Raw genomic sequence first — 22,018 nt, 5'->3', positions numbered from 1 at the left:
GAAACGCGATCCTTCCGATCTCAGCCTTCCAAGGTGCTAGGATTGCAGGCGTGAGCCACTGGCGCCTGACCTGGGACCTCAAGTTTTGCACACAGTAGGAGCTTCATTTGTAATCCAGCCAATCCAAACCTGGAATCTGCATATGCCAACCCAGCAGAGAAGCGCAGGCCTCCGCCCAGGGCCGTTCCCTGGCTCTGTTGGGGATGTCAGCGATCTCGGCACTGTGGGAACCCGCCGCCCCCGAGAGCCGGAGGAGACCCGACCAGCCCTTCCCAACTCTCGGCACCGCCCCCTCCGGCCCGACAGGACCAAGTCGCCCCTAGCAACAGCAGCCGGGAGGCTTTCTCCGGCCGCGCCGATTGGCGGAACTCCAGGAGACGGCGATGTCGTCACTTCCGGTATCCGGAGGCAGCGGAGGAAGCAGAGGGGCGGCCATCTTGGGTCCGTGAGGCTCCGAGGTGCCGGGGAGCGGCATAACGTCGGCCGGCAGGGCGGAGGCTTAGGCGGAAAGCGAGCAGGAGAGGGGAAAGCAGCCGGGTTGTAGGCGCCTCCTTCACGGCTCCCTCCATGGTCGGCGCCCGCAACCCGCGGCGGCCTGTCTTGCGGTCCATCTCTTTCACATCCCCCTGCGCCTCCTCCTCTTTTGGGTCTGCCGGCCGCTCTGTGTGGAGGCCCCGGGGCTGAGCTCCGCGGCGCGACGGGCGGGAGCGGCGGAGGAGACGACGGGGCTCTGGCCCGCGGGGCGCCCTGAGGCGCGGGGACGCTGACCGGCCGCCCCGCCCCCGCCGGGCTCCTGGCCGCGGCCGCCGGGGCAGGGAGAGAATGAGCCCCGGGGCCCGCCGGGGCACGGCCCGGGCCAGGCCCCGGATCTAGAACTAGGCCGGGGAGGGCAGCCCTGTCCGTGTCGCCGCGGTGGGGCCGGACACTCGCGGCCGCTGCTCGCCGGCTGCCCAGGTTTGGCGGTTTTTTTTTTCTTTCGCGCTCACGTTGTGCAGAATCAAAGCGCAGTAAGATGTCCACTAGGACCCCCTTGCCAACGGTGAATGAACGAGACACTGAAAACGTGAGTGGCCTGCGCTGCTGGGTGGCCGATCTTTGGGATGGTGATGGGGGTGGGCGGCTCGGACGCGCCGAGCTGGGGTCACGGAACAACCCGGTCCCGCCGCCCGCGTGCAGCCCGCACGGTGTTCTCACGGTCTGGACGAGCGTTACGGGTCGCTGCCTAGTCTGAGCGTGTGTCGGATCGCTGCAGCGGGCAGTGCTTGTCTGAACCCAACTCTCCTACACCCAGCAGGTTGAAAACATAATGACCTCCGTGCAGATTAATAGGAATGGACCGGTTCTAGTAGACTGTCCTTTCTGCCTCTTTCTTTATGATGGTCGGGAACTAAGTTTAATGACAGTCGCTAAGACTAAGCGTCCACCGAGAGATCTTTGCGTCCCCGTTAGGAGCTCCAGAACTCTGCTTCGGAAGGGTTGTTCTCAGAGAGAGCGTAGCCTTTATCAAGGGCTAGTTTCCCGTCTTTGCAAATCTGGTTGAAGAAGTTTGGCTGAGCGTTTTGGAAGGCACATGTGTAGTGGGAGCTCTGCCTCGCTCTCGTTGTACGGCTGAGGACACCCGCTGGGCGCTTCGCTTTACCCCTCCTAGAAAGGTTGATCTAGAGGCGCTCAGGTCCATTCCAGTACTCACAGCCAGTGATTCTATAAAAGGAATCTTTGGTTTCCTTCATGTTGGACCTTTAAAAAAAAAATGCCAGGAACAGCATTGTCAGGGAGTGACAACTTGTAGTAGAAATTCCATTGAAGAAATGTCTAAGTGTCGTCTTAACTTCTTTTCCAGCATTAGGTTCAAAATGTTCCAATTCAGTTAGTTATCTTTTGTAAAACATCTAGCAAATAACTTGTAACGAAACTTCACTGGCCTTTCATTATAAGGATTATGAGGTAATTGCTGGCAAGAAAATGCCATCTCTCAGGAAAACCTTCCTTGGTCTGGGTGTTTTCATGCTTTTAATACCGCCCTGAGACCTTGTAGTGATATCAGATGTCTTCCTTTTTTTTTAAATCTTCAAAATAACATTTAGTTGCTGGATAGCTATCTGCTTTAATCTTAGTCCAAAGCATCCCTGTAATGTTATTAATGTGCAGTGGTGTATATTTCTCCACTTGAGATGGATTAGAAAATTACATACAGTAATAGAAAATTTTAGACTAGATCCTTTTCCTTTTTCAAGATGGAGTCTTGCTATGTAGTCCAGGCTGGTGTTGAACTCCTGGGATTAAGCAGTCCTGTCTCAGTCTCCTCAGTAGCTGGGACTACAGACACATGCTATCAAGCCTGGTGTACTATGACCTTTTTTCTGATGGTCCTTTTGAAGAAAACTATCCCTGATTTAATGGTTTACCTGTTCTTTGGCTACACTAAAATGGAGTGAGAAATAATCAAATTTGTGATAATGAAAGATTTCATTTGGGTCTTCAGTATATTCATTGAGGGACATGGGGAGAAGAAATAGCCAATGTTCAGTCAGGAATGCTTGGTTTGGGTAGTATTTGTAATTATTATAGACTGACTTAATTTGTTCTTTGGTTAATTAGTTGAATTGTATTGTAATTTTTGAATGTTGTTAGAATTACTACCTTTGTTCTTTAAAAATAACCTAGAGGTTGGAGCTGGGGTTGTGGCTCAGTACAGAGTTTGTGAGGCCCTGGGTTCCATCCTCAGTACCACAGAGGGCAGAAAACAAAAGAAAACCTAGGGTATGTAGTGTGTCTTTTCTTGATTTTTTTTTTTGGCGGTACTGGGGTTTGAACTCAGGACCTCATGCTTGCTAGGCAGGTGCTCTACCACTCGATCCATGCCGCCAGCCCTGTGTGTCTTTTCTTTATTCTCATGTAATGTATTTAAATTTGAATTTTTTTTCCTGTGGGATTGGGGTTTGAATTCAGCTTAAGAGCCTGCAGCTCTCTGCCACTTGAGCCACTCCACGGTCCTAAATTTGAACTTTGGACAGTGTTAAAATCAGAGGTTTGTAGCATATTGTTGCATTAATTCACCTTTCCCTAATCTATTTCTAACTCTGCTGTTGACATGATATTGGAGGTAGTGATCTTTCCCACTGGAACGTCTGTGTCAGTGTGACACCTCAGGTTCACTTTTGGCATAACCCATAGTATTTGTCTGTCATGACCGCAGGACTGTTAGACTTCTGCCAGGTGAACACTCACTGAAATGTAGCTCTCCGTTTGTGGAGAAGCTTTTTTTTTTTTTTTTTTTTTTTTTTGTGGTACTAGAGTTTGAACTTAGGGCCTACACCTTGAAGTATTCCACCAGGCCTTTTTTGTGATGGATATTTTTGGGATAGGGTCTCTTGAACTATTTTGCTTGGGTTGTCTTTGAACTGCCATTTCCCTGATCTCTGCCTCCTGTGTAGCTAGCTAGGATTACAGGCATGAGCTACCTGTGCTTAGTGAGAAACACTTTTGTTGAAGTCACGTTTATTGAGATAGAACATTCATGGTTTTTTTTTAAAAAGTGTTCAATCTGATGAGTTTGATAAATAAGTAGTCACATAACCACCACCAAATTCAAGATGTAGAACATTTCTATCATCCGGAAAGAGCCCTTGGTTTCTAACCCTCTTCCCTCCCCAGCCCTGGGCAACCACTGATCTGGTTTTTTTCCCCTGTAGTTTTCTAGAGTATGTAGTCATAGAGTATATAATCTTTTGTATCTGACTTTTGTTTTGTTTTGGTTTTGGTTTTTTGAGACAGAGTCTTAATATGTAGCCCATGCTGGCCCAGAACTCTAGATCTCCTCAGCCTCCTGAGCGCTGGGATGACAGGCATGTACCACCATGCCTGGCTTCGTCTGACTTCTTAGCCTAATGCTTTTGAGATTTGTATTTTCATGTCTATTAGTAGTTCATTCCTTTTTATTGCTAAATAGTATTTCATTGAATTTCTCACATTTTTTTTTTAAATTCAGCAGTTGATTGATATGGCTATTATAGGAATAGCTCTTTTTTTTTCTATTTTGTAAAGAGATTCTACTTTGCTTGTCCTAGAAAACTTATTTAAATTTTAAATAATTGTATTCACTTGTGTGAAGAGTGCTGCTTATTAAATCAAGAATAATAAATAGGGTTGAGAGTGGAGTTCAGGGGTAGAGTGTTTGCTAGCACTCAGAAGCCCTAAGTTTACTCTCCTGCACTGCAAAAATGAACGAATAGATAAATAGGTAATTTGCAACAGGAGTATTTTTATTTTTTAAAGTAGCTTTGAAGGCTGGTGGAGTGGCTCAAGCAATAAAAGCACCTTCCTAGCAAGCATGAGGCCCTGAGTTCAAACCTCAGTGCTACAAAAAATGACTGAATAAATAAGTAAATTAATAAATTTTTAAAATACCCCAAAAAAAGTAACTTTGGGTTGGAGGTATGGCTCAAGTGCCCTGCCTTGCAAGTGTGAAGCTTAGTACCACCCCCCAAAAAAAAAGAAGAAAAGCAGTTTATTAGGAAAATGAAAACAACAGTATGCTAACTTCATCTAGGTTGTATAAGGTCTGAGATTCCCCTTTTGATGTCCTCCAGCCTCCAAGACATACACTGCATTTATATGTACCTTGTTATTTCCTCAGACCTCTAACTGCAACTTGGAGGTGAGCAAAGACATGGCTGAGTTTCCCTCAAATCCCTAGGCTCCAGACAAGACAGTGGATCTTGGACCAATAAGGAATAACATTGGTGATAGTACCTCTTCACACTGGATTTTCTGTGGTATATATGTACACGCTGTTCCCGAATCAGAAAATCATTTAATTAGAAGATACCGAAAATAGCAGAAGTAACAAGAATATAATTTTCTTTTTTTTTTAATTTTTATTTTTTTATTATTTATATGTGCATACAATGCTTGGGTCATTTCTCCCCCCTGCCCCCACCCCAAGAATATCATTTTCATCCTTGTTTACTACTACATTTTTATTTGTTTGATTTCTAAATGTCAATATTCACCTTTAGTGGGTGGGTATATAAAAGTTTTACTATTGGGCTGGAGGTATGACTCAAGCAGTAGAGCACCTGCCTAGCAAGCGCAAAGCCCTGAGTTCAAACCCTAGTACTGCAAAAAAAAAAAAAAAAAAATTCACTGTTAATCACATCATTTTATAGCTCAAAAGAACTAGTTAAACAGTCTGATCCAGTGAAGATGCTTAGGCTCAGAGAGCAGAACCTGTGTTAGGCCCCAGATCGTCAGCCCAGTCTGTGGTTTTTTGCTGTACCTGGATGTTTCTCAAGAGCTTGTCTACTAATTATTCAACTAGCAGATGTAGTTGTAACAATACCAAGAGTATAAAGTAAAACCTTAAAAAATATCTTTTTTGGAAAATTTCAAACAAGTAGAAGAGAATAGTATTTGTCTGTGGTCCTCATCTGGGGGCAGTTTTGTCTCCAGTGGACATTTACAATGTCTAGACATTTTTGGTTGTCACAACTAGGGGGTTGGTGCTGCTGACCAGGAATTCTGCTAAACTTTTTTTTTCTTTTTTTTTTTGGTGGTAATGGTATTTGAAGTCAGGGCTTCAAGCTTGCTAGATAGGTACTATATTGCTATATATAGGTACTATATCTACCAGTCCCTCTGCAATATACTTTATAATACACAGATGGTCTCACTTCCCTTATTAAGAATTACCTGACTCAGGATGTCAGAGTTACTCAGCCTAGTATATATGAGCCCTCATGTACTCAACAGCTCAAAACAAGTCTTTCATTTATTGTTTCTTCTGTGAATTTATCATTTCATTTCTAAAACTTTTAGAAGAAATAAAGCCTCTTAAAAAATAATAAGTGCTTTTATTATGTGTGTTTTTCTGGTGTTAGGGATTGAACCAGGTTCTCACAAATGTTAAACATGTGCTCTACCACTGAGCTACACCCTCAGCCACCATCATACACCATACACACTTTTTTTTTGGTGGTACTGGGGTTTGAACTTGGCCTCAGGATTGCTAGGTAGATGCTTTTACTATTTGAAACATGCCTCCAACCTTTTTTGCTTTAGTTATTTTTCAGATAGGGATTGGCATTTTTGCTCATACGAGTTTGCACGAGGGTCCTTCTATTTACACCCTGTATAACTGGGATGACAGGCTTGTACCATCAGGCTCAACTTACTGGTCAAGATGGGGTCTCAGGATCTTTTTGCCTGGACTGGACTTGAACCAGTATTCTGATCCCCACCTTCTGAGTAGCTGGAGTTACAGGCCTGCCCTAATTTTTTTCTTTATTCTTTTTTTTTTTTTTTTTTTTTGGTGGTACTGGGACTTAAACTAAGGGCCTCATTCTTGCTAGGCCAGAGCTCTGCCACTTGAGCCACTCCACCAGCCCTGTTTTTGTGTTGGGTATTTTCGAGATAGGGTCTCTTACAGTTTTTGCCTGGAGCTTCGAACCTCCTGATCTCTTGCCTCCTGAGTAGGTAGGATTACACTGTAGCCCACACTGGCCTGGAACCCGATACATAACCCAGACTGGCCTCACACTTGGAATTGTCCTGCCTCAGCCTCCTGAGTGCCTGGATTATAGGCATGGGCCGTGTTTGGTTGCTTGTCTAATTTTTAAACTTTGTTCAAATTAGAATCCAATTTAAAGCTGTATGTGTAAAATAGGGTGCTTTTTCAAGGCAACAAAAAAGTTTACACTTTAGGCTGGAGGTATGGCTCAAGTGGTAGAGCACCTGCCTAGCAGGTATAAAGCCCTGAGTGCAAATCCTAGTACCACCAAAAAAGAGGAAGGGAAAGATACCAAGAATGTTTACATTTTAATTTACATTCTACAGTCAACTAGTATAGAGAGCTGTTTCTCTTTTTTTGGGAGGGGGGCAGTGGTAAAGGGGCATTGAATGCAGTGCCTTATGCTTGCTAGGCAAGCACTCTATCACTTGTGCCATGTCCCCTTCAGTTATTTGTTTTGATAGGTTCTTGAATTACATGTTCAGGTTCGCCTGGGCCACGACCCTCCTGTTTACAGTTCCTTGTTGCTGGGATGATAGATGCATGCCCCACACTCAGCTATTGGTTGAGACTGGGTCTTGTTGACTTTTTGCCCAGACCAGTCTGCCTCCTGAGTAGTTGAGATTACAGGCAAAATCAGAAATGTGTTTCTCACTTAAATTTCAAAGAATATGACACTTTGTAAGCCTGGGTTAATTGCCCAAGGACCAGAGGACCAGGTGTTTGCCAGTTATAGCTCCACATAGGTACATCATGTACTTATTAAGTTAATGCAGAGTCATCAGATTTTTTACTCCTGTGAAATAGATAATAAACTGAACCTACTGAGAAAATTGGAGTGCCAACTTTGTGACATTTACTGGGTGCTATAGAGGTATACTGTATACCTGGAACCAGATCATTCCTGTTCCTTAGGAGTTGTTTGTCTGTAGAGCAAAGTACCTAGAGCTCTTTGAAACCAGTCTGTAAACTCTCTAACTTGAGCAAACATTAGAATCACCTGGAGTATTGTTGAAGTGCTCATTTCTGGGTCTCACTCCCAGGCCAGATTGCATTTCAAACAAGTACCCAGGTGATGTTGATGCTGCATATCCAGGGATCACACTTTTAAGAACCACTGCTTTAGGCCAGGCATGGTGACTTCTACTTATAGGAGGCTGAGGATCAGTTCAAGACTAACCCAGGCCAAAAAAAAAAAAAAAAGTTTGAGACCCCATCCAACAAATGAAAGCTGTGTGTGATGGCATGTTCCTGTCATCCCAGCTAGGCAGAGAGCATAAATAGAAGGGTTGAAGTGTAGACGAACCCAGGTGTAAATGTGAGACCCTATTCAAAAAATAACTGAAGGAGAAAGGGCTGGGGTTGTGGCTTAAGTGGTGGAGCAGCTGCTTAGCAAGTGCAAGGTCCCTAGTACTACCAAAAACAAAAAATAAGAATCACTGTCTTAGTGGTCAGTGAAGGCTTGCTAACTTGACTATATATACTTTTTAGATTGTACTGTACCTTTAAAATAAAGACTTCCAGTAATATTTCCATGAATCTTTTTTTTTTTTTTTTCTTTTTTGGTGGTACTGGGGTTTGAACTTCATGTTTTCGAGGCAGGCTCTCTACTGCTTGAGCCATGCCTCCAGTCATTTTTGCTCTGGTAATTTTGAAGATAGGGGACTGTAGGCATGGCTCAAGTGGTAGATTACCTGCTTTGCAAGCATGAAGCTGTGACTTCAAACCCTAGTGCCACCAAAAATAACCCTAAAAACAAAAACAAAATCATGGAGCTGGGTGCTGGTGGTGCAAACCTATTATCCTAGCCACTCAGGAGGCTGAGATCAGGAGAATCTCTGTTAGAAGCCACCCCAGACAAATAGTTTGTAAGACCCTATCTCAAAAAATACCCAAAATAAAAATAGGGCTGGCAGAGTGGCTCAAGTGGTAGGGTGCCTGTCTAGCAAGCATAAAAAACACGAGATAGGTGTTTCTCTTTTTTTGTTTTCTTGGCAGAACTGGATTTTGAATTCAGGGCCTTACACCTGAGCCACTCGACCAGCCCTTTTTTGTCGTGGGTTTTTTTCGAGATAGGGTCTCATAAACTATCTGCCTGGACTTGCTTTGAACCTCCATTCTTCTGATCTCTGCTTCCTGAGTAGTTAGGATTACAGGTGTGAACCACCAGCACCCGGGTGGGTATCTTTTTTTTTTTGCCTAAGCTGGCCTCAAACCTCAATTCTCCTATTTTCCACCTCCTGCAGTTAATGGGATGAAAGGTGCATGCTTGCATAGCTTTTTTCCATTGAGAAAGGGTCTTACAAACTTTTTTGCCCGGGCTAGTCTCAACTGTGGAACCACAATCCTCCCCATCTCAGTCTCCTAAGTATTTTAAGATTACAGGTGTGAGCCACTGTCACCTAGCTATATTTCCTTGAGTTTTAAAAAGCTGGTTATTTTTCTAAAATGTGGAAAATAAGAATAGTTACATTTGCTGATCACTTACTGTATCTCAGGCAACAGTATTAAATACTTTATGTAATATCTCATTTAAAATAATGTACTATGAGCCGGGGGTGGTAATCCTGTACCTGTAATCCTAGCCACTCAGAGGCTGAGGCAGAAGGATTGCAAGTTGGAGGCCAGCCCGGGCAATTTAGTGAGACCCTGTCTAAAAATAAAAATTTTTTAAAGGGCCAGAGGTCTACAACAGTGGTAGCATGGGTGAGACCCTGGTTTCAATTCCTAGAACTGGAAGAAGAAAAAAAAATACATATATATGGTTTCATTTAATCTGCTTTTTAATCTGTAAGCACAACTAGTTATTGAATAACGCCCCAGGGCAGTGCTAGTATCCTTAGTCCATTTGCTTCATATTGGGTCAGGATATTCAAGGAAAGGATTGATTTAATCTTCTATATGTAAATTAGGTAAAGGTTGAAACTTACAGTAAGTAAATGATTTTTTTAATACTGTTGTTGAAGTCAGGGCCTCATGAATACTAGGTAGGTGAACCACCTAGTATTGAGCCACTCCGCTAGTCCCTCCCTCTTTTATTTTCAATTGATTTGCGTCAAATGCCAGCCCTTTTTATGTTGGTTGCGTTTGAGATAGGGTCTCAGTTTGTGACTAGGCTGGCCTGAACTGCTATCTTCGTGTTTGTACTTCCCCCATAGTTGGGATGACAGGTGTGCACTACCACATCCGACTTTTATTGGTTGAGATGGAGGCTTTCAAACTTTTTCCCAGACTGGCCTCCTGATACCCTCTTCCCAAGTAGCTGGGATTATAGAACTGAGCCACCATAGCTGCTCTTTTTTTTTTTTTAAAGAAAGGATTTTTTTATGCAGGCCTCAGCCTCCATTGTGCTAGGATTATAGGAATGAGCCATTATGCCCCATGCTTTTGGTCATTCCTAATTATTTATGTAGCTCATATTGTAGTTATTAGAGACTTACATAGCACCTGGTTTAAGTTATAATCACTTATACACATTTTTGTACCTGTTATCTTTATTTCCAAGAGGATTGTTCTGTCCAGGCATTGGAGGCCTGGCTACATAGCAGGATATTGTCTCAAAAAAAAAAATGTTCTGAATTTTATCATTCTAAGATACGGCCAGATTTTATCACTGAAATTTGTCCTGAGGCTAGAAGTAAGAGTCAGGGAATGCAGCCCTTATCACCCCCACTTTGCAGGACTAAGGTAGACATTACTCGTCTCATATCCATCTTACAATTTCAGATCAAACGTGAATGAGAAAATAAATCTCTTACGTGGGATGCTTTAATGTCTTGACACAAGAGGTTGAAGAACGTGCTTGTACTTGATCTGCCGACCCGTATGCATTTGCGGAGTGATGAGGAAAGTAGAAGTTGGCATGGGAGGACTTTTCCCATAAAAAAGGAAAGAACTTTTCTTTTTTGGAGATTGCTCTAGCTTGGGTGTTGAATGTCCCTCAAAGCCCTGTGTGTTAAAGGCTTGTTCCCCAGCTTGGTGCTATTGGGAGATCCTTAGGTTGTTGGGTGTATGCCTTCAAAAGGTATTGTGGAACCCTGGCCTCTTCTCAGGCCTCTTTTTCTTCCTGGCTTATGAGGTGAACAGTTTTGCTCTGCCTTTGCTGTCACTGCCATCTAGCACCCCTCTCCAGAGGCCTAAAGCAGAGAGTCCACCTGATCTTGGGCTGGAGTCTCCAGAACTGTGAGCTAAACAAACCTTTTCTCTCATGAGTTAATCATCTCAGGTATTTCATTATAGTGATGAAAAGCTTACTAACAGAGTCCAACTCTTTCTTCAACCTAAGTTCTTTACTCCAGCACTGAACTGCTGGACTGCATTCTTTAGTCCAGCATCTGACCTGCTCACCCATGGTTAGTCTTATATAATCTTATGTAGACTAGATAAGGCATTGTTTTCTGTGGGTTATGTGGGATCTTGGTGCCCAAAGTTGAAGCCCAAAGCAGGCATTTTGTTTTTGGTTTTGGCAGTACTAGGGCTTGAACTCAGCGCCCATACCTTAAGCCCTTTTTATGATAGGTTTGCCTGGACTGGCTTCGAACCTCGATCCTCCTGATCTCTGCCTCCTGAGTGGCTAGGATAACAGGTGTGAGTCACCAGTGGCTAACCTTGTCTGTATTTTTAATAACTAGGCAGTTGCTTTTGGGTAGAGCCTAAATATTGTGGGGTTTGTGTAAACATTTTACATGAAACTATATAGTAGAATTTAATATAAAATTCGTGTAAGTTGAACCAAAAGTTTGGATCCTAGATTTTTATATAACCGTTCTTTATGCAGTCAGTACTTTTATGACTGCATTGTCTATAATAGCAGATTCTAGAATAAGAATTCTGGAAAACAGTAGACCTAAATCTACTTCTCATTTACCTTAGACTTACCTAGAAGGCAAGCACCTTTTGTTGTGGAAGGCATTTTAGGTTTTCTTATGACATTCTTTTTATAGTCTTTCTCCAACTTTTTCCTTGACTTCCCTTAACCTCACCTAGTCCTTACCTATCATAAGCCTGCCAGTGGTTATCCATAGGCATTTATTTGCTTTGCTAGTAGACTTAGGAGTTTATTTTTTCTTCTCTTAAATCATCAAAAGAAGGTTGCCATCTAGACATTGAAAATATTCAATGATAAAGAACCTTCCATATACTATGGTAATGTATTCCAGTTTCTATTTCCATTTTTGTTAACTTAGTTCAGGTTCTTAACATTTATTTCTTGCTAGTCAAACAGTTTTTGTTCTGCGTTTTACTGCTGTGGAACAAACCACTTCTCAGCTTTGTAGTGTAAAGCAACAACCTTCTTAGGATCACAGATCATGTGGAGGGAATTCTGATAGAGGTGGCTTATCTCTGCTCCAACAAGTCTGGGGCCTCAGTTACAGGGGATCCTGACCAGCTAGGCTGGTCACCCACATTCTATACTGGTTTGAGGCTCCTCTGTTGGTACCTTGGCAAGTATGGTTAGAAGACTGGGTTCAGCTGGGACTCTTGTCCAGAGGAGCTGTGTAGATACCAGGCCATAACTTGGTTATATTTCTGTTGTGCTGTTACATATCCACAGTGGCTCTAGTGTGTTTGTTCCAGCAAACAAGGCCTGCCTTTTATAGCAGCAGAAGTTTATGGTTATTGTGTTTTGTCAGTTTCCTGCAATATACTAAAAGCTTGTTTATTGATATTATTTCAAGCATATGGAATATGCCATTTATTTATTGTGGGTGACCAAAAAACAAATAACTGGTTGCATTACTGAGGAACTTAATGAGACAAATTGGTAAGTATTCAGAACAGTGTCTCATGTAAATGTTGTCCATCATTGATACAAATGGTCTGTTAAGGATTGTCTCATCCTGGTCCTATGCCCTGTGCCCCTATAATTCACTCTCGTGATCAAAGTACATTGTATGCAACCTCAGACTGCTTTTTCTTTTTTTGGTCTTTTTTGGTGGTACTGGGGTTGGCTTACTAGGCCAGTACTCTACCATGTGAGCCACACCTCATGTTGCTTTCTTAAAAGGCAGTGTATTGTAAAGAGTATGGACCTGGAGGTGAGAGAAGGATGAGAGCCTAAGACTCGTTGAGTGAATCTGGACACCTGTGAGGTAGATGTGTTTTGGTTTTGGGTTTGTTTGTTTTTTTTTTTTTTTTTTTTTTTTTGGTGGCACTGGGGTTTGAACTTAGGGCTTCACATTTAGTAGCCAGGTGCTCTTACAACTTGAGCCATTCCACCAGCACAAATAGGCACATGGTGGAACAAAAAAGGAGCCAACGACACAGAAGAGGAGAAATTGAGATCTGGAGTTATAGACTTAAAACAGGACATCAAATTTAAGGTCTACCTCATTTTGTTATTTATCAAAAAAGAATAACATCATCTACTGTTCAGTATTGTTATGATTACAGAAAGTAATACTTACAAAATGCTTGGCCCTGTCCACTCCACATTATGGGGACTTTGTAAATGTGAATTCCATGTAAAGATAACTTTTGCAGTGTTACTCTAGGTAAAATATATTCTTGTGTAGAACACCGGGTAACATAAAGTCTTTGATTTAGTTTTCAGTTTGTCGCGCAAGTGTAACACTGAACTGCATCTCCAGCCCCTAGTATTCAAATTCTTGACCTACCTTTTATTGCTTTGTTATGTTTTACTACTCACCTGTGTAAACTTAATACTCTAGACAGACAAGTCTGCTGGGCCATTTATTCATCTAGACATTTTAAAGTTTTTTAGTATGCCAAGTCCTATGTACTGCTTGCCCATGAGGAACTCATTGTTCAGTGCTTTAGTGTAGAAATAACTAAATGATGATGGGAGAGGGAGATCAAGACAGAAGGAACAGCCTCGTGAAAAAAATCCTGACAAGAAATTGCTACAATCATGACGTTAATGAAATAAACCCATTTGTTTTTCTTTCATTGAATTTAATTTTATTTTTCTTACCTTTTTAAAAAATTTGATTGTTTTACATTTACTCACATTGGTATACATTGTTTGTCCCCCTACCCCACCCGCCATTTGTTTTTCAATGTTAGTGATACATAAAATATAAGTTGTAAGTGGTAAAATTGGCTTAGATGTTCAGGTTAAAGAAAAAGCAGAGGATCAAGTTTGGGGAGGGGGGGAATAGTAAGTTTCAATAAGTTTCATTTCCCTGCATGGGTTATCTCAACCTTGGCTCTTGACATTTTGGAACAGACAATTCTTTGTTGTGGATGGCTGCTATTTTTTTTTTTTTTTTAAGATGAGTTTCACTCTGTAGCCCAGGCTGACCTTGAACTCTTGAATCCTGCTTCAGCCTCCTGAGTGCTGGAATTGTGGGCATGCACCACTGTACCCAACTTTGGATGTCTTGTGCATTGTGGGATGCTTACAGTATCGTTGGCCTCTACTCACCAGGTACTAGTAGTATCCCCTCAGTTGTGACTTCCAAAAATGTCTCCAGACATTGCCAAAATGTCCCTTTAGAAGCAAAATCACTCTACCCCTGGTTGAAACCCATTGCTCTTTTCAAAGTAAACCCTCATCTTGTAAAATCTGTTGGAAGTCAGTTTACCAAAAAAGCCAATTCATACAAAGCCAATATACCGAGTGATCAATTCAAAAGATTGATTAAAGAGTTTTGCTTTTCTGGTTGATTAACTTTCAGTTAAAGGAATGTTAAATTGTTTTAAAGTTAAAGTTTCATAAGGGGCTTATGAATATATTTAATATTCAGAAAAATATTTTATCACTAATAGCCAGAATGTCATTTGATTTTTTTTGTTTTTTTTTAATATAATTGACTCCTTCTTAATCTTTTGTGTGTGTGTGTGTGTGTGTGTGTGTGTGTGTACACAGGGGTTTGACTCAGGGCCTACACCACCAGCCCTTTTTTGTGAAGGGTTTTTTCGAGATGGGGTTTTGTGAACTATTTGCCCAGGCTGGCTTCGAACCACAATCCTTCTGATCTCTACCTCCTGAGTAGCTAGGATTACAGGTGTGAGCCACCAGCACCTGGCAATTCATTTTTTTCCCATTAATTTTTTTATTAGGATATATTCGTTGTACACGAGGGATTCATTGTGACAGTTCCAAGTAGGCCTATGTTGTACATTAGTTAGCAATTCATTTTTATGGTTTTTTTTCCTACACTTGGTACTGGCATTTGAACTCAGAGCCTCATGCTTGCTAGGCAAAGTTTTTGTTTTTATCAAAGTTTTATTCATGTATGTATAGACATAGTTAAAAGAGTCAAGTTATGGTAAACAAAAAGCTACTATTTTTTATTCTTTAGTTGTTTGTTTTGACATATGTGCCCATTATTCTAAAAAAAAAAAAAAAAAACCCATATTACTGCTGTTGCTACTTGATTTCCGCCCCCTCTTCCCTTCAGTTTTAGGCATTTTTCTCTTGGTTTACTGCTAAGGAAGATGATGGCTTTGCCTGTTAGCCCACTGCCCCCTCCTTTTCGTCATCCATCTGTCTTTTAGCCTCCTTTCCTCCCCTGGTAGTTGTGTAACATTGTGGTTAGATCATTGTTCAGTCTGCACATTAGTGGCCATGTGGAGCTGTTCACAGCTGAGTTGTATAGCATGGCATGATGATTTTAACTCCTTTGTACTTTCTGTCCTCCCTTGGAGTTAGTGCATTGTTTTTTTGGTTTGCTTAGATTTTTGTGACTTGTACCTTTCCAAATCTCCTCCTTTGTATTCAGTCACTTTCATGTCTCTAGGCTGGCCTTTTGCTAGTGAGGTCTGTGACAGCAATTATCCTGGAATTTCCTGTCACTCTTTTCCTAGGCATTCCCTTTGCCTTTCTTGTTAGTTGCTGTTCATCTCTCTTCCCCTTTCTTAATTCATTCTCAGGTCTTATTGGAGCAGTTCCTCCAGTGATTTCTTGAGAAAGTTGCTGGGAGGTAAATTTTTTAAACCCTTGCATGTCTGAAAACATCTTTATTTTGTCTTCACACTTGATTGGTACTTTGAATATTCTTGTCTCTTAGAATTTTATTTGCTATCTTATGTGGTATCTGATGGTGCAATTTTGAGTGATCAATAACATTTTGAGTCTTACTTATTTTCTGCCCATAAGACTGAGGGAAAAGAAGACTGAAGTTTCATGCATTTATATGGGTCTTGAACTCTGTGGTCCTCACTGTAGGGGTCCTGTGGGGAGCCCCTGTTCTCCATATATTTTGTCTTAGCTCTGGGCTGGACAGATCCCAATATAGTTTAACCCTAGCTGTCCATATTCTGGGCAGCTGAGTTAGGGAAGAAGATATGAGGAAAGTTCTCTGACTTTCTGCTTCTTTTTCTGTTTTCAGCAAAGGAATATGTTCTCACATATGTCTCTGTGCATATGTCCCCAAGCACATGAGAGCTTCCTCCTTTTCCTTCCCTTTCTTCTCTTCCCACCTACTCTTTCCTTGTCCCTCCTCTCCCTTCTCTTCCCCTCCCCTCCCCTTTCCTTTTCTTTCTTTTTCCCTTCTGTTCTATTTTTCTTTCCTTCTGAGAGAAAGTATCTTGCTATGTTATCTAGGTTGATCTTGAACTCAAGTACTCAAGTGATCCTCCTGCCTCAAGACTCCCAGTTGCCCATTTTGTACTTCCTAGAACCTCTAGTTTTTGTTGTCGTTTTGGGTTTTCTTTTTCTTTTCTTTTTTTTTTTTTTTTTGTTTTTTGTTTTTTGTTTTTTGCCAAAGTAGGAGAACAGATTCAGGGGAACAGTTATTTCACTGACTATCAAATCTTCCATTTCAACCTTACCTTTACTTCTACTTCAGAGGCATTTGGTACTGCCAGTTCCTGAATCTTTTGGAGGGTTGAATAGTACAAATCAGAATTTCCCCTTTTATTGCCAAAGATGACTAGAAATTCATCTTTTTTGTATGTGTTAAGACATTTTCTCACTTTCCTAGTTTCTAAATGTTTTGTTACCTATTCTCTTTGTAGTGGGAATTTTACCTTTTGTCTTAAATTTTTTCTTTTTTTCTTTTCTGTCATTTTGATGGCGTTTGGGGAGAAAAAAAAGGTAAATTTGGTCATGATCTTCAACCAGAAGTGGATTACATATGTATGTAATACCATATATCGCTTTAAAATTTTGCCTAGTAATGGTCATAATAACAAAGTAAGATTTATAGTCTTCTTGAGAAGCTGATGGTAAGTTTGACTAATGGTAGGTAGGGGTTGTGCCAGGGTAGTCATCTTTTTTTTAGTGATACTGGGGTTTGAACTCAGGTTTTTACTTGGGTAAGGCAGGTGCTCTACCACTTGAACACCACTGCCAGCCTTTTTTTCCGTTGGGTATTGAATTACTTGCTTGGGCTGGCTTTGAACTGCAATCCTCCTCATCTCTGCCTCCTGAGAAGTATCTAGGGTTATAGGGGTGAGCTACTGGCACCCAGCATGTCTTGCTTTCTTGTCCCCAAGCTTTCTTAACTTTTCTTGTGCTGACATCTCCCCTTAGTGTTTGTCATTCAAGCACTTCATCCCTTGACTTCTAGGACATCTTATTTTCTTCATCTCATCCAAATGGGATCATGTCCTCTTGAGTGCTTAGGGCTGCATAATCCAAAGCAGTAGCCGATAGCCACATGTGGTTGAGCACTTGAAATGTGACCATTCCAAATTAAGATTTCTGTAAATATGAAATGTATGTATTTTCTTTTTTTAAAATATAAAAGCTTAAACGTTTTTTCCATGTTGAAACATTTGGGGTATGCATTGAGTTGAATAAAATGTATGTAAATTAATCCAACCTGTTTTCCTTTTATAATTTCGTTTACTTTGAGTATTAGAAGATTGAAAATTACTTATTTTTAATTCACTTTACATACTTGATTTTATCAGGAGGCAGAAATTGTTCCTTATTTTAGTTACCATTTCCTTTGTTAGTGCCCCACCTAGGTTGTGAGGGTTTTTTTGTTTTTGGGGGGGTTTTGTGGGGGGGTTATGCTGAGGATCGAGCCCAAAATCTTATGCATGCTAGGTAAGTGTTCTACCACTGAGCTAATACCCTTAATACCCTCTTTGAAGGTTTCCATCTTCTGGTAGTGCCTGGTATCTAATAGGTGCCTAGCAAATAGTTAACTGACCCAAAATGACTAAATCAGAGTTTTCTTTAGCCATAACTTGTGTCTTTGAGTTCTTTCTTCTGAGGATTAGATAAGTAAATTAATTTTCAGTATATCACATTACAGTGTTCAGACACTATAACAATAACTGTTATTTTTTTTAAAAGGTGAAATTCTTGCAGGTCTGGTGATGTACTTCTGTAATCCCAGCACTTGAAAGGCACAGGCAGGAGGGTAGAGAGTTTAAGGCCTGCCTAGGCTATATAGCGAAAAAAAAAGAAAGAAAAATAATTGAAACCAATTAAACTGAACTTCTAAGACAACAGCAGTTCTCCTTTCCTATACATATTTTTAAGATACTTAAAAAAATAAAAGTGCTCCCTGTGTTGTATTTTATGTCCCTGTATCTTCATGTCATTTCGTTTTCCTGTTGCATTGCTCTGTTTTTCTGTTCTTGTACCAGTATTTGAAGGGTTTCTGTTCAAGTATTGTGACTTTGTATTGTATCTGTGTACTTAATAAACTTTAAAATAACTTTACACTTACAAAAAAATTGTAAAAAGTAGTATAGTAATGACAGTTATATGTCTTTGCTGTTAATTCTTTTTTTTTGGTAGAACTGGGGTTTACAAACTTTGTGCTTGCAAAGCAGATGTTCTACTCCTTGAGCCACACCTCCAGTCCATTTTGGTTTGGTTCTTTTGGAGATGATGTCTTGTGAACTATTTGCCTGGGGTGGCCTCAAACCACAATCCTCCTGATCTCAGCTTCCCAAGTGGCTAGGACTACAGGTGTGAGCCACCAACATTTGACTAATTTTCACATCTTTTAACTTTTTCTTTTCCTAAAAGCATTGGCCATGACCTCCAAATTGTTCTATAGTAATTTAGGCTAATTATCCCTTATCTGAAATGCTTGGAACCAGAAGTGTTTCATACTTGGGAATATTTGTGCAGACTCTACCTATTGAGCATCCCTAATTCAAAAATCCCACATCCAGAATGCTCTGAAATCTGAAACTTTTTGAGTGTACAGTTTCGATTTTGTATTTTTGGATTCGGGCTGCTCAACATGTATTAGGCACAACTGCCTTGTTTCTTAAAAAAAATGATTCTAAAATTTCCCTATTGCTGAAGATTTTTTTTTTTTGCCGGGGGGAGGGGGTGTTTGTGATGTTTATCAAACTAAGGAAGATACGTTCTCTCTCTCTTTCTGCAGCACTGGTGTTTGAACTGAAGGCTTCATGCTTGCTAGGCAGGTGCTCTACTGCTTGAGCCACTCCTCAGCCCAGGAAGGTCCACTGTAACCCTTGTTTGCAAACAGTTTTTAAAATTTTAAAATTCTTTAGTTTTATTAACTCCTTTTTCTGTAGCGAGTATGATAATTTCCTAGCTACTTTTATTTTTTTTTCTAATTGATTTGAATAATAATGGGAGATATTTTGTTACAAGTCAAATTTTGGCCCCAGCAGTTGACAGATCTCTTTTGGAGCTGGGAAACTCTACTAAAGGAAGATAAAATCATCCCCTCCAGGTTAATTCAGTTATTGAAGAATCACAGACCAAAGATAAAGGAAGCAGCTTGCTCTGTAGGGATTTTCTTTCTTTCTTTGTTTTTAATTAAAAAATTTTTTTCTTTATTCATATATTCATATGTGCTTACATTGTTTGGGTCAGTTCTCCTCCCTGCCTCGCCCCCTTTCCCCCCTAGCTGTTTTTAAAGTTAAATTTGAAGTACAAAAATACTTAGAAGATGGACACTTACTGTCACAATTTGGCTTTTATATTTGGAAAACCTGCCCATGTGTTAAGGAGGTAGCTTGTTATTTTAAGGATTAGAAAGGGTATATGAGCACATATCTCTGTTTTAGGGAAGAAACTAAACTGTTCAGGAAGAGTTGAAACATTACATAAAGATGTTATAAACATGATTATCTTCTCAAGTAGAAGGTACTTAAGTAGATGTATTAGTTATCTTTCTTGTCCTTGTGACAAACAATTTAATGAAGGAGTTACTTAACTTTGCTGACAGTTTCAGTGGGTTCAAGTCCGTGGTCCCTTGGCTCCATGGACTATATGGTAGCAGGAATATGCAGTGGAAGGAGGTTTTTCACCATTACCTCATGGTGGATTGGACGTAGTAGAAAGGGAGAGTAAGGATTCAGGGACAAAATACTCCCAAGGGCCCATCTCCAAAGACCTATTTCTCTGGCTAGACCCCCATCTCTTAAAGTTTCCAAAACCTCCCGAAAATAGCAACACCAGCTGGGTATCAAGCCTTCAAAACATGAGCCTTGGGAACCATTTCATATTCAAACCAACAGTAGGCCTCTCACATTTCAGGTTGGCTCTCTCCTTATACTCAGAGGCAAAACAATTTTGGGACTGTATTTATTACATTAAAACAAAATTAAAAGATTTTTATGTGTATGTCTAAGGAATGTCTTAATTTGTATCTACTGGTTACATTTATAATGAATTATAATCTGTGGCTCTTCTAAATAGGACAGAATTTTAAGAACTAGTATGTAAGCCCTGGATGTGGTGGCCCATGCATCCCAATACTCTGGAAACTGAGGCAGGAGGATTGTAAGTTCAAGGGCAGCTGAGCTATATAGGGAAACTCTGTAACAAAAACACCAAAAAGCAAAAGTGTGGAAAGAAACTGCAAATACTGATTCTCTTTAAATTTCTCACTAAGCAGTTATGTTTATGTGGTCCTATCATCTGATGAATTGTGACAGTGCTTTCTGCTTCACAGGCTTTGGTGAGGATTAGATGTGCACATGCAGTTGCTAGCATGTAGAAAAGTTAAACTCTGTGTGACCAGAAGACAGTCTTTTTGTACTTTACACGACAGCAGCATATTCAGAATACAGATGTTCCTCAATTTATGATGGGTTACGTACTAGTAAACCTGTCTTAAGTTGAAAATGAACTTAATACAACTCTACCCTACGAAATGTCATAACTTAGTCTAGCTTACCTTAAGTGTGCTTAGAATATTTACGTTAGCCTACACTTTGGCACAGTAACCTAACAGAAGCCTACTTCATGAGAAAGTGTTGACTATTGCATATAATTTAATTGAGTATCTGTATCGGAAAACTGCTGGCAGCACAGTGTTGCTGTATGAGTCTTGGTTGTTTACTCCCTATCATGGCTGACTGGGAGTGCTCTGAGTGTGTCATGCTGCTGTGGGTCAGTAACCTCAGAAAAGTAGCAACTCAAAATTGGAAGTACAGTTTCTACTGAATGTGTATTGATTTATAGCACCATGTGAAGTTAAAAAAATCATAAATTGGATTGGATACTGTGTGACTCTGTAGATCCTATTGAATTGCAAAATTTGGTATTTTTCTTCTAGCATTTTCTTGTTTTCCTTGTAAATTTATATCATGTGGTTAAGTTTCTTTGAACTGCTAGATACCTTAAGATTAAAATTAAAGCCTTAATGTTTTGTTTCTTCAACTAGAAGCTCTTAAAACTTGGCAAGCACTGCATGTTCTCATTTCCTTGTCTTTGTGTATATTATCTTGTAGCACACCTCACATGGAGATGGGAGGCAAGAAGTTACCTCCCGCACTGGGCGCTCTGGAGCTCGGTGTAGAAACTCCATAGCTTCCTGTGCAGATGAACAACCTCACATCGGAAACTACAGACTGTTGAAAACAATCGGCAAGGGGAACTTTGCAAAAGTGAAATTGGCAAGACACATCCTTACAGGCAGAGAGGTAAATATTTGTGTTTATTTCTGTTGTAGTGCTTGTCATGTTGATTTCGGTGAAAAGAGGAAAAGAATGTATGTATTTGGGGTTATTTCTAAACTAACTGAATTTTTTAAAATAGCATGACACATGATAGTTACCTGGGATTTCTTTTGCTTTTCCATTACATTGTATTGGAATTGTCTTGTCTCCCCCTGTCTGAAAGGTGTCTGTTGTGGTCTTAATTATTATTTGTTAAGTGATTATAATAATATGATTGAGGGAAACTTTTAAAATGAATGTTCTCCTAATGCCACACTCTCTTGATTTATGTGCCAACACTACATGACATGTATGCTGTGGCATTGATGTCCACAGCTTACCAGGCCCAGGGCTGCTGCTGCAGGAAAAAGTATCCTGTTTACTACCATGTGCCCTATGTATTCCTGGTTTTGTGTGTGCTGCGACTTGAAGAAGGTTGGGAAACATTGATCTGTACTGGAATCTTACAGTAGCAACCAGAGATTCCTTGTGGAGATGCCTGGATTGTTTTTGGAGTCTGAAAGTAGGCAGAGCCATCCCACTTTTTGTGGTTGCTTTTGTTTTTTTGGTGGCGTTGGGGTTTGAACTCAGGGTCTTGAACTCAGCGCTTGCAAGGGAGGCGCTCTATTACTTGAGGCACTCTACCAGCCCATTTTTGTGTTGGGTATTTTCCAGATAGAGTCTTGAGAACTATTTGCCCTGGGTCAGCTTTGA

General features: G+C 40.7%; 1 protein-coding gene across 12 annotated transcripts in view; it reads left to right on the top strand.

The window, feature by feature from the left end:
- Window positions 1-22,018, top strand: part of Mark3 (microtubule affinity regulating kinase 3) — a 119,578-nt gene that overhangs the window by 27,826 nt on the left and 69,734 nt on the right. For 6 of the 12 annotated variants that reach the window (XM_074067090.1, XM_074067087.1, XM_074067092.1 and 3 more), the window contains exon 2: window positions 21,098-21,289. In XM_074067090.1, the coding sequence (XP_073923191.1) occupies window positions 21,098-21,289 (192 nt within the window). Of the gene's footprint in view, window positions 1-404; window positions 1,064-21,097; window positions 21,290-22,018 lie in introns of those variants that run through there. The other 6 variants (XM_074067097.1, XM_074067094.1, XM_074067093.1 and 3 more) reach the window with 4 other exon arrangements.

The sequence above is a fragment of the Castor canadensis genome, chromosome 3, assembly GCF_047511655.1.
Source record: "Castor canadensis chromosome 3, mCasCan1.hap1v2, whole genome shotgun sequence".
Lineage (NCBI taxonomy): Eukaryota > Metazoa > Chordata > Mammalia > Rodentia > Castoridae > Castor > Castor canadensis.
This window is presented reverse-complemented; position numbering and strand designations above follow the sequence as displayed.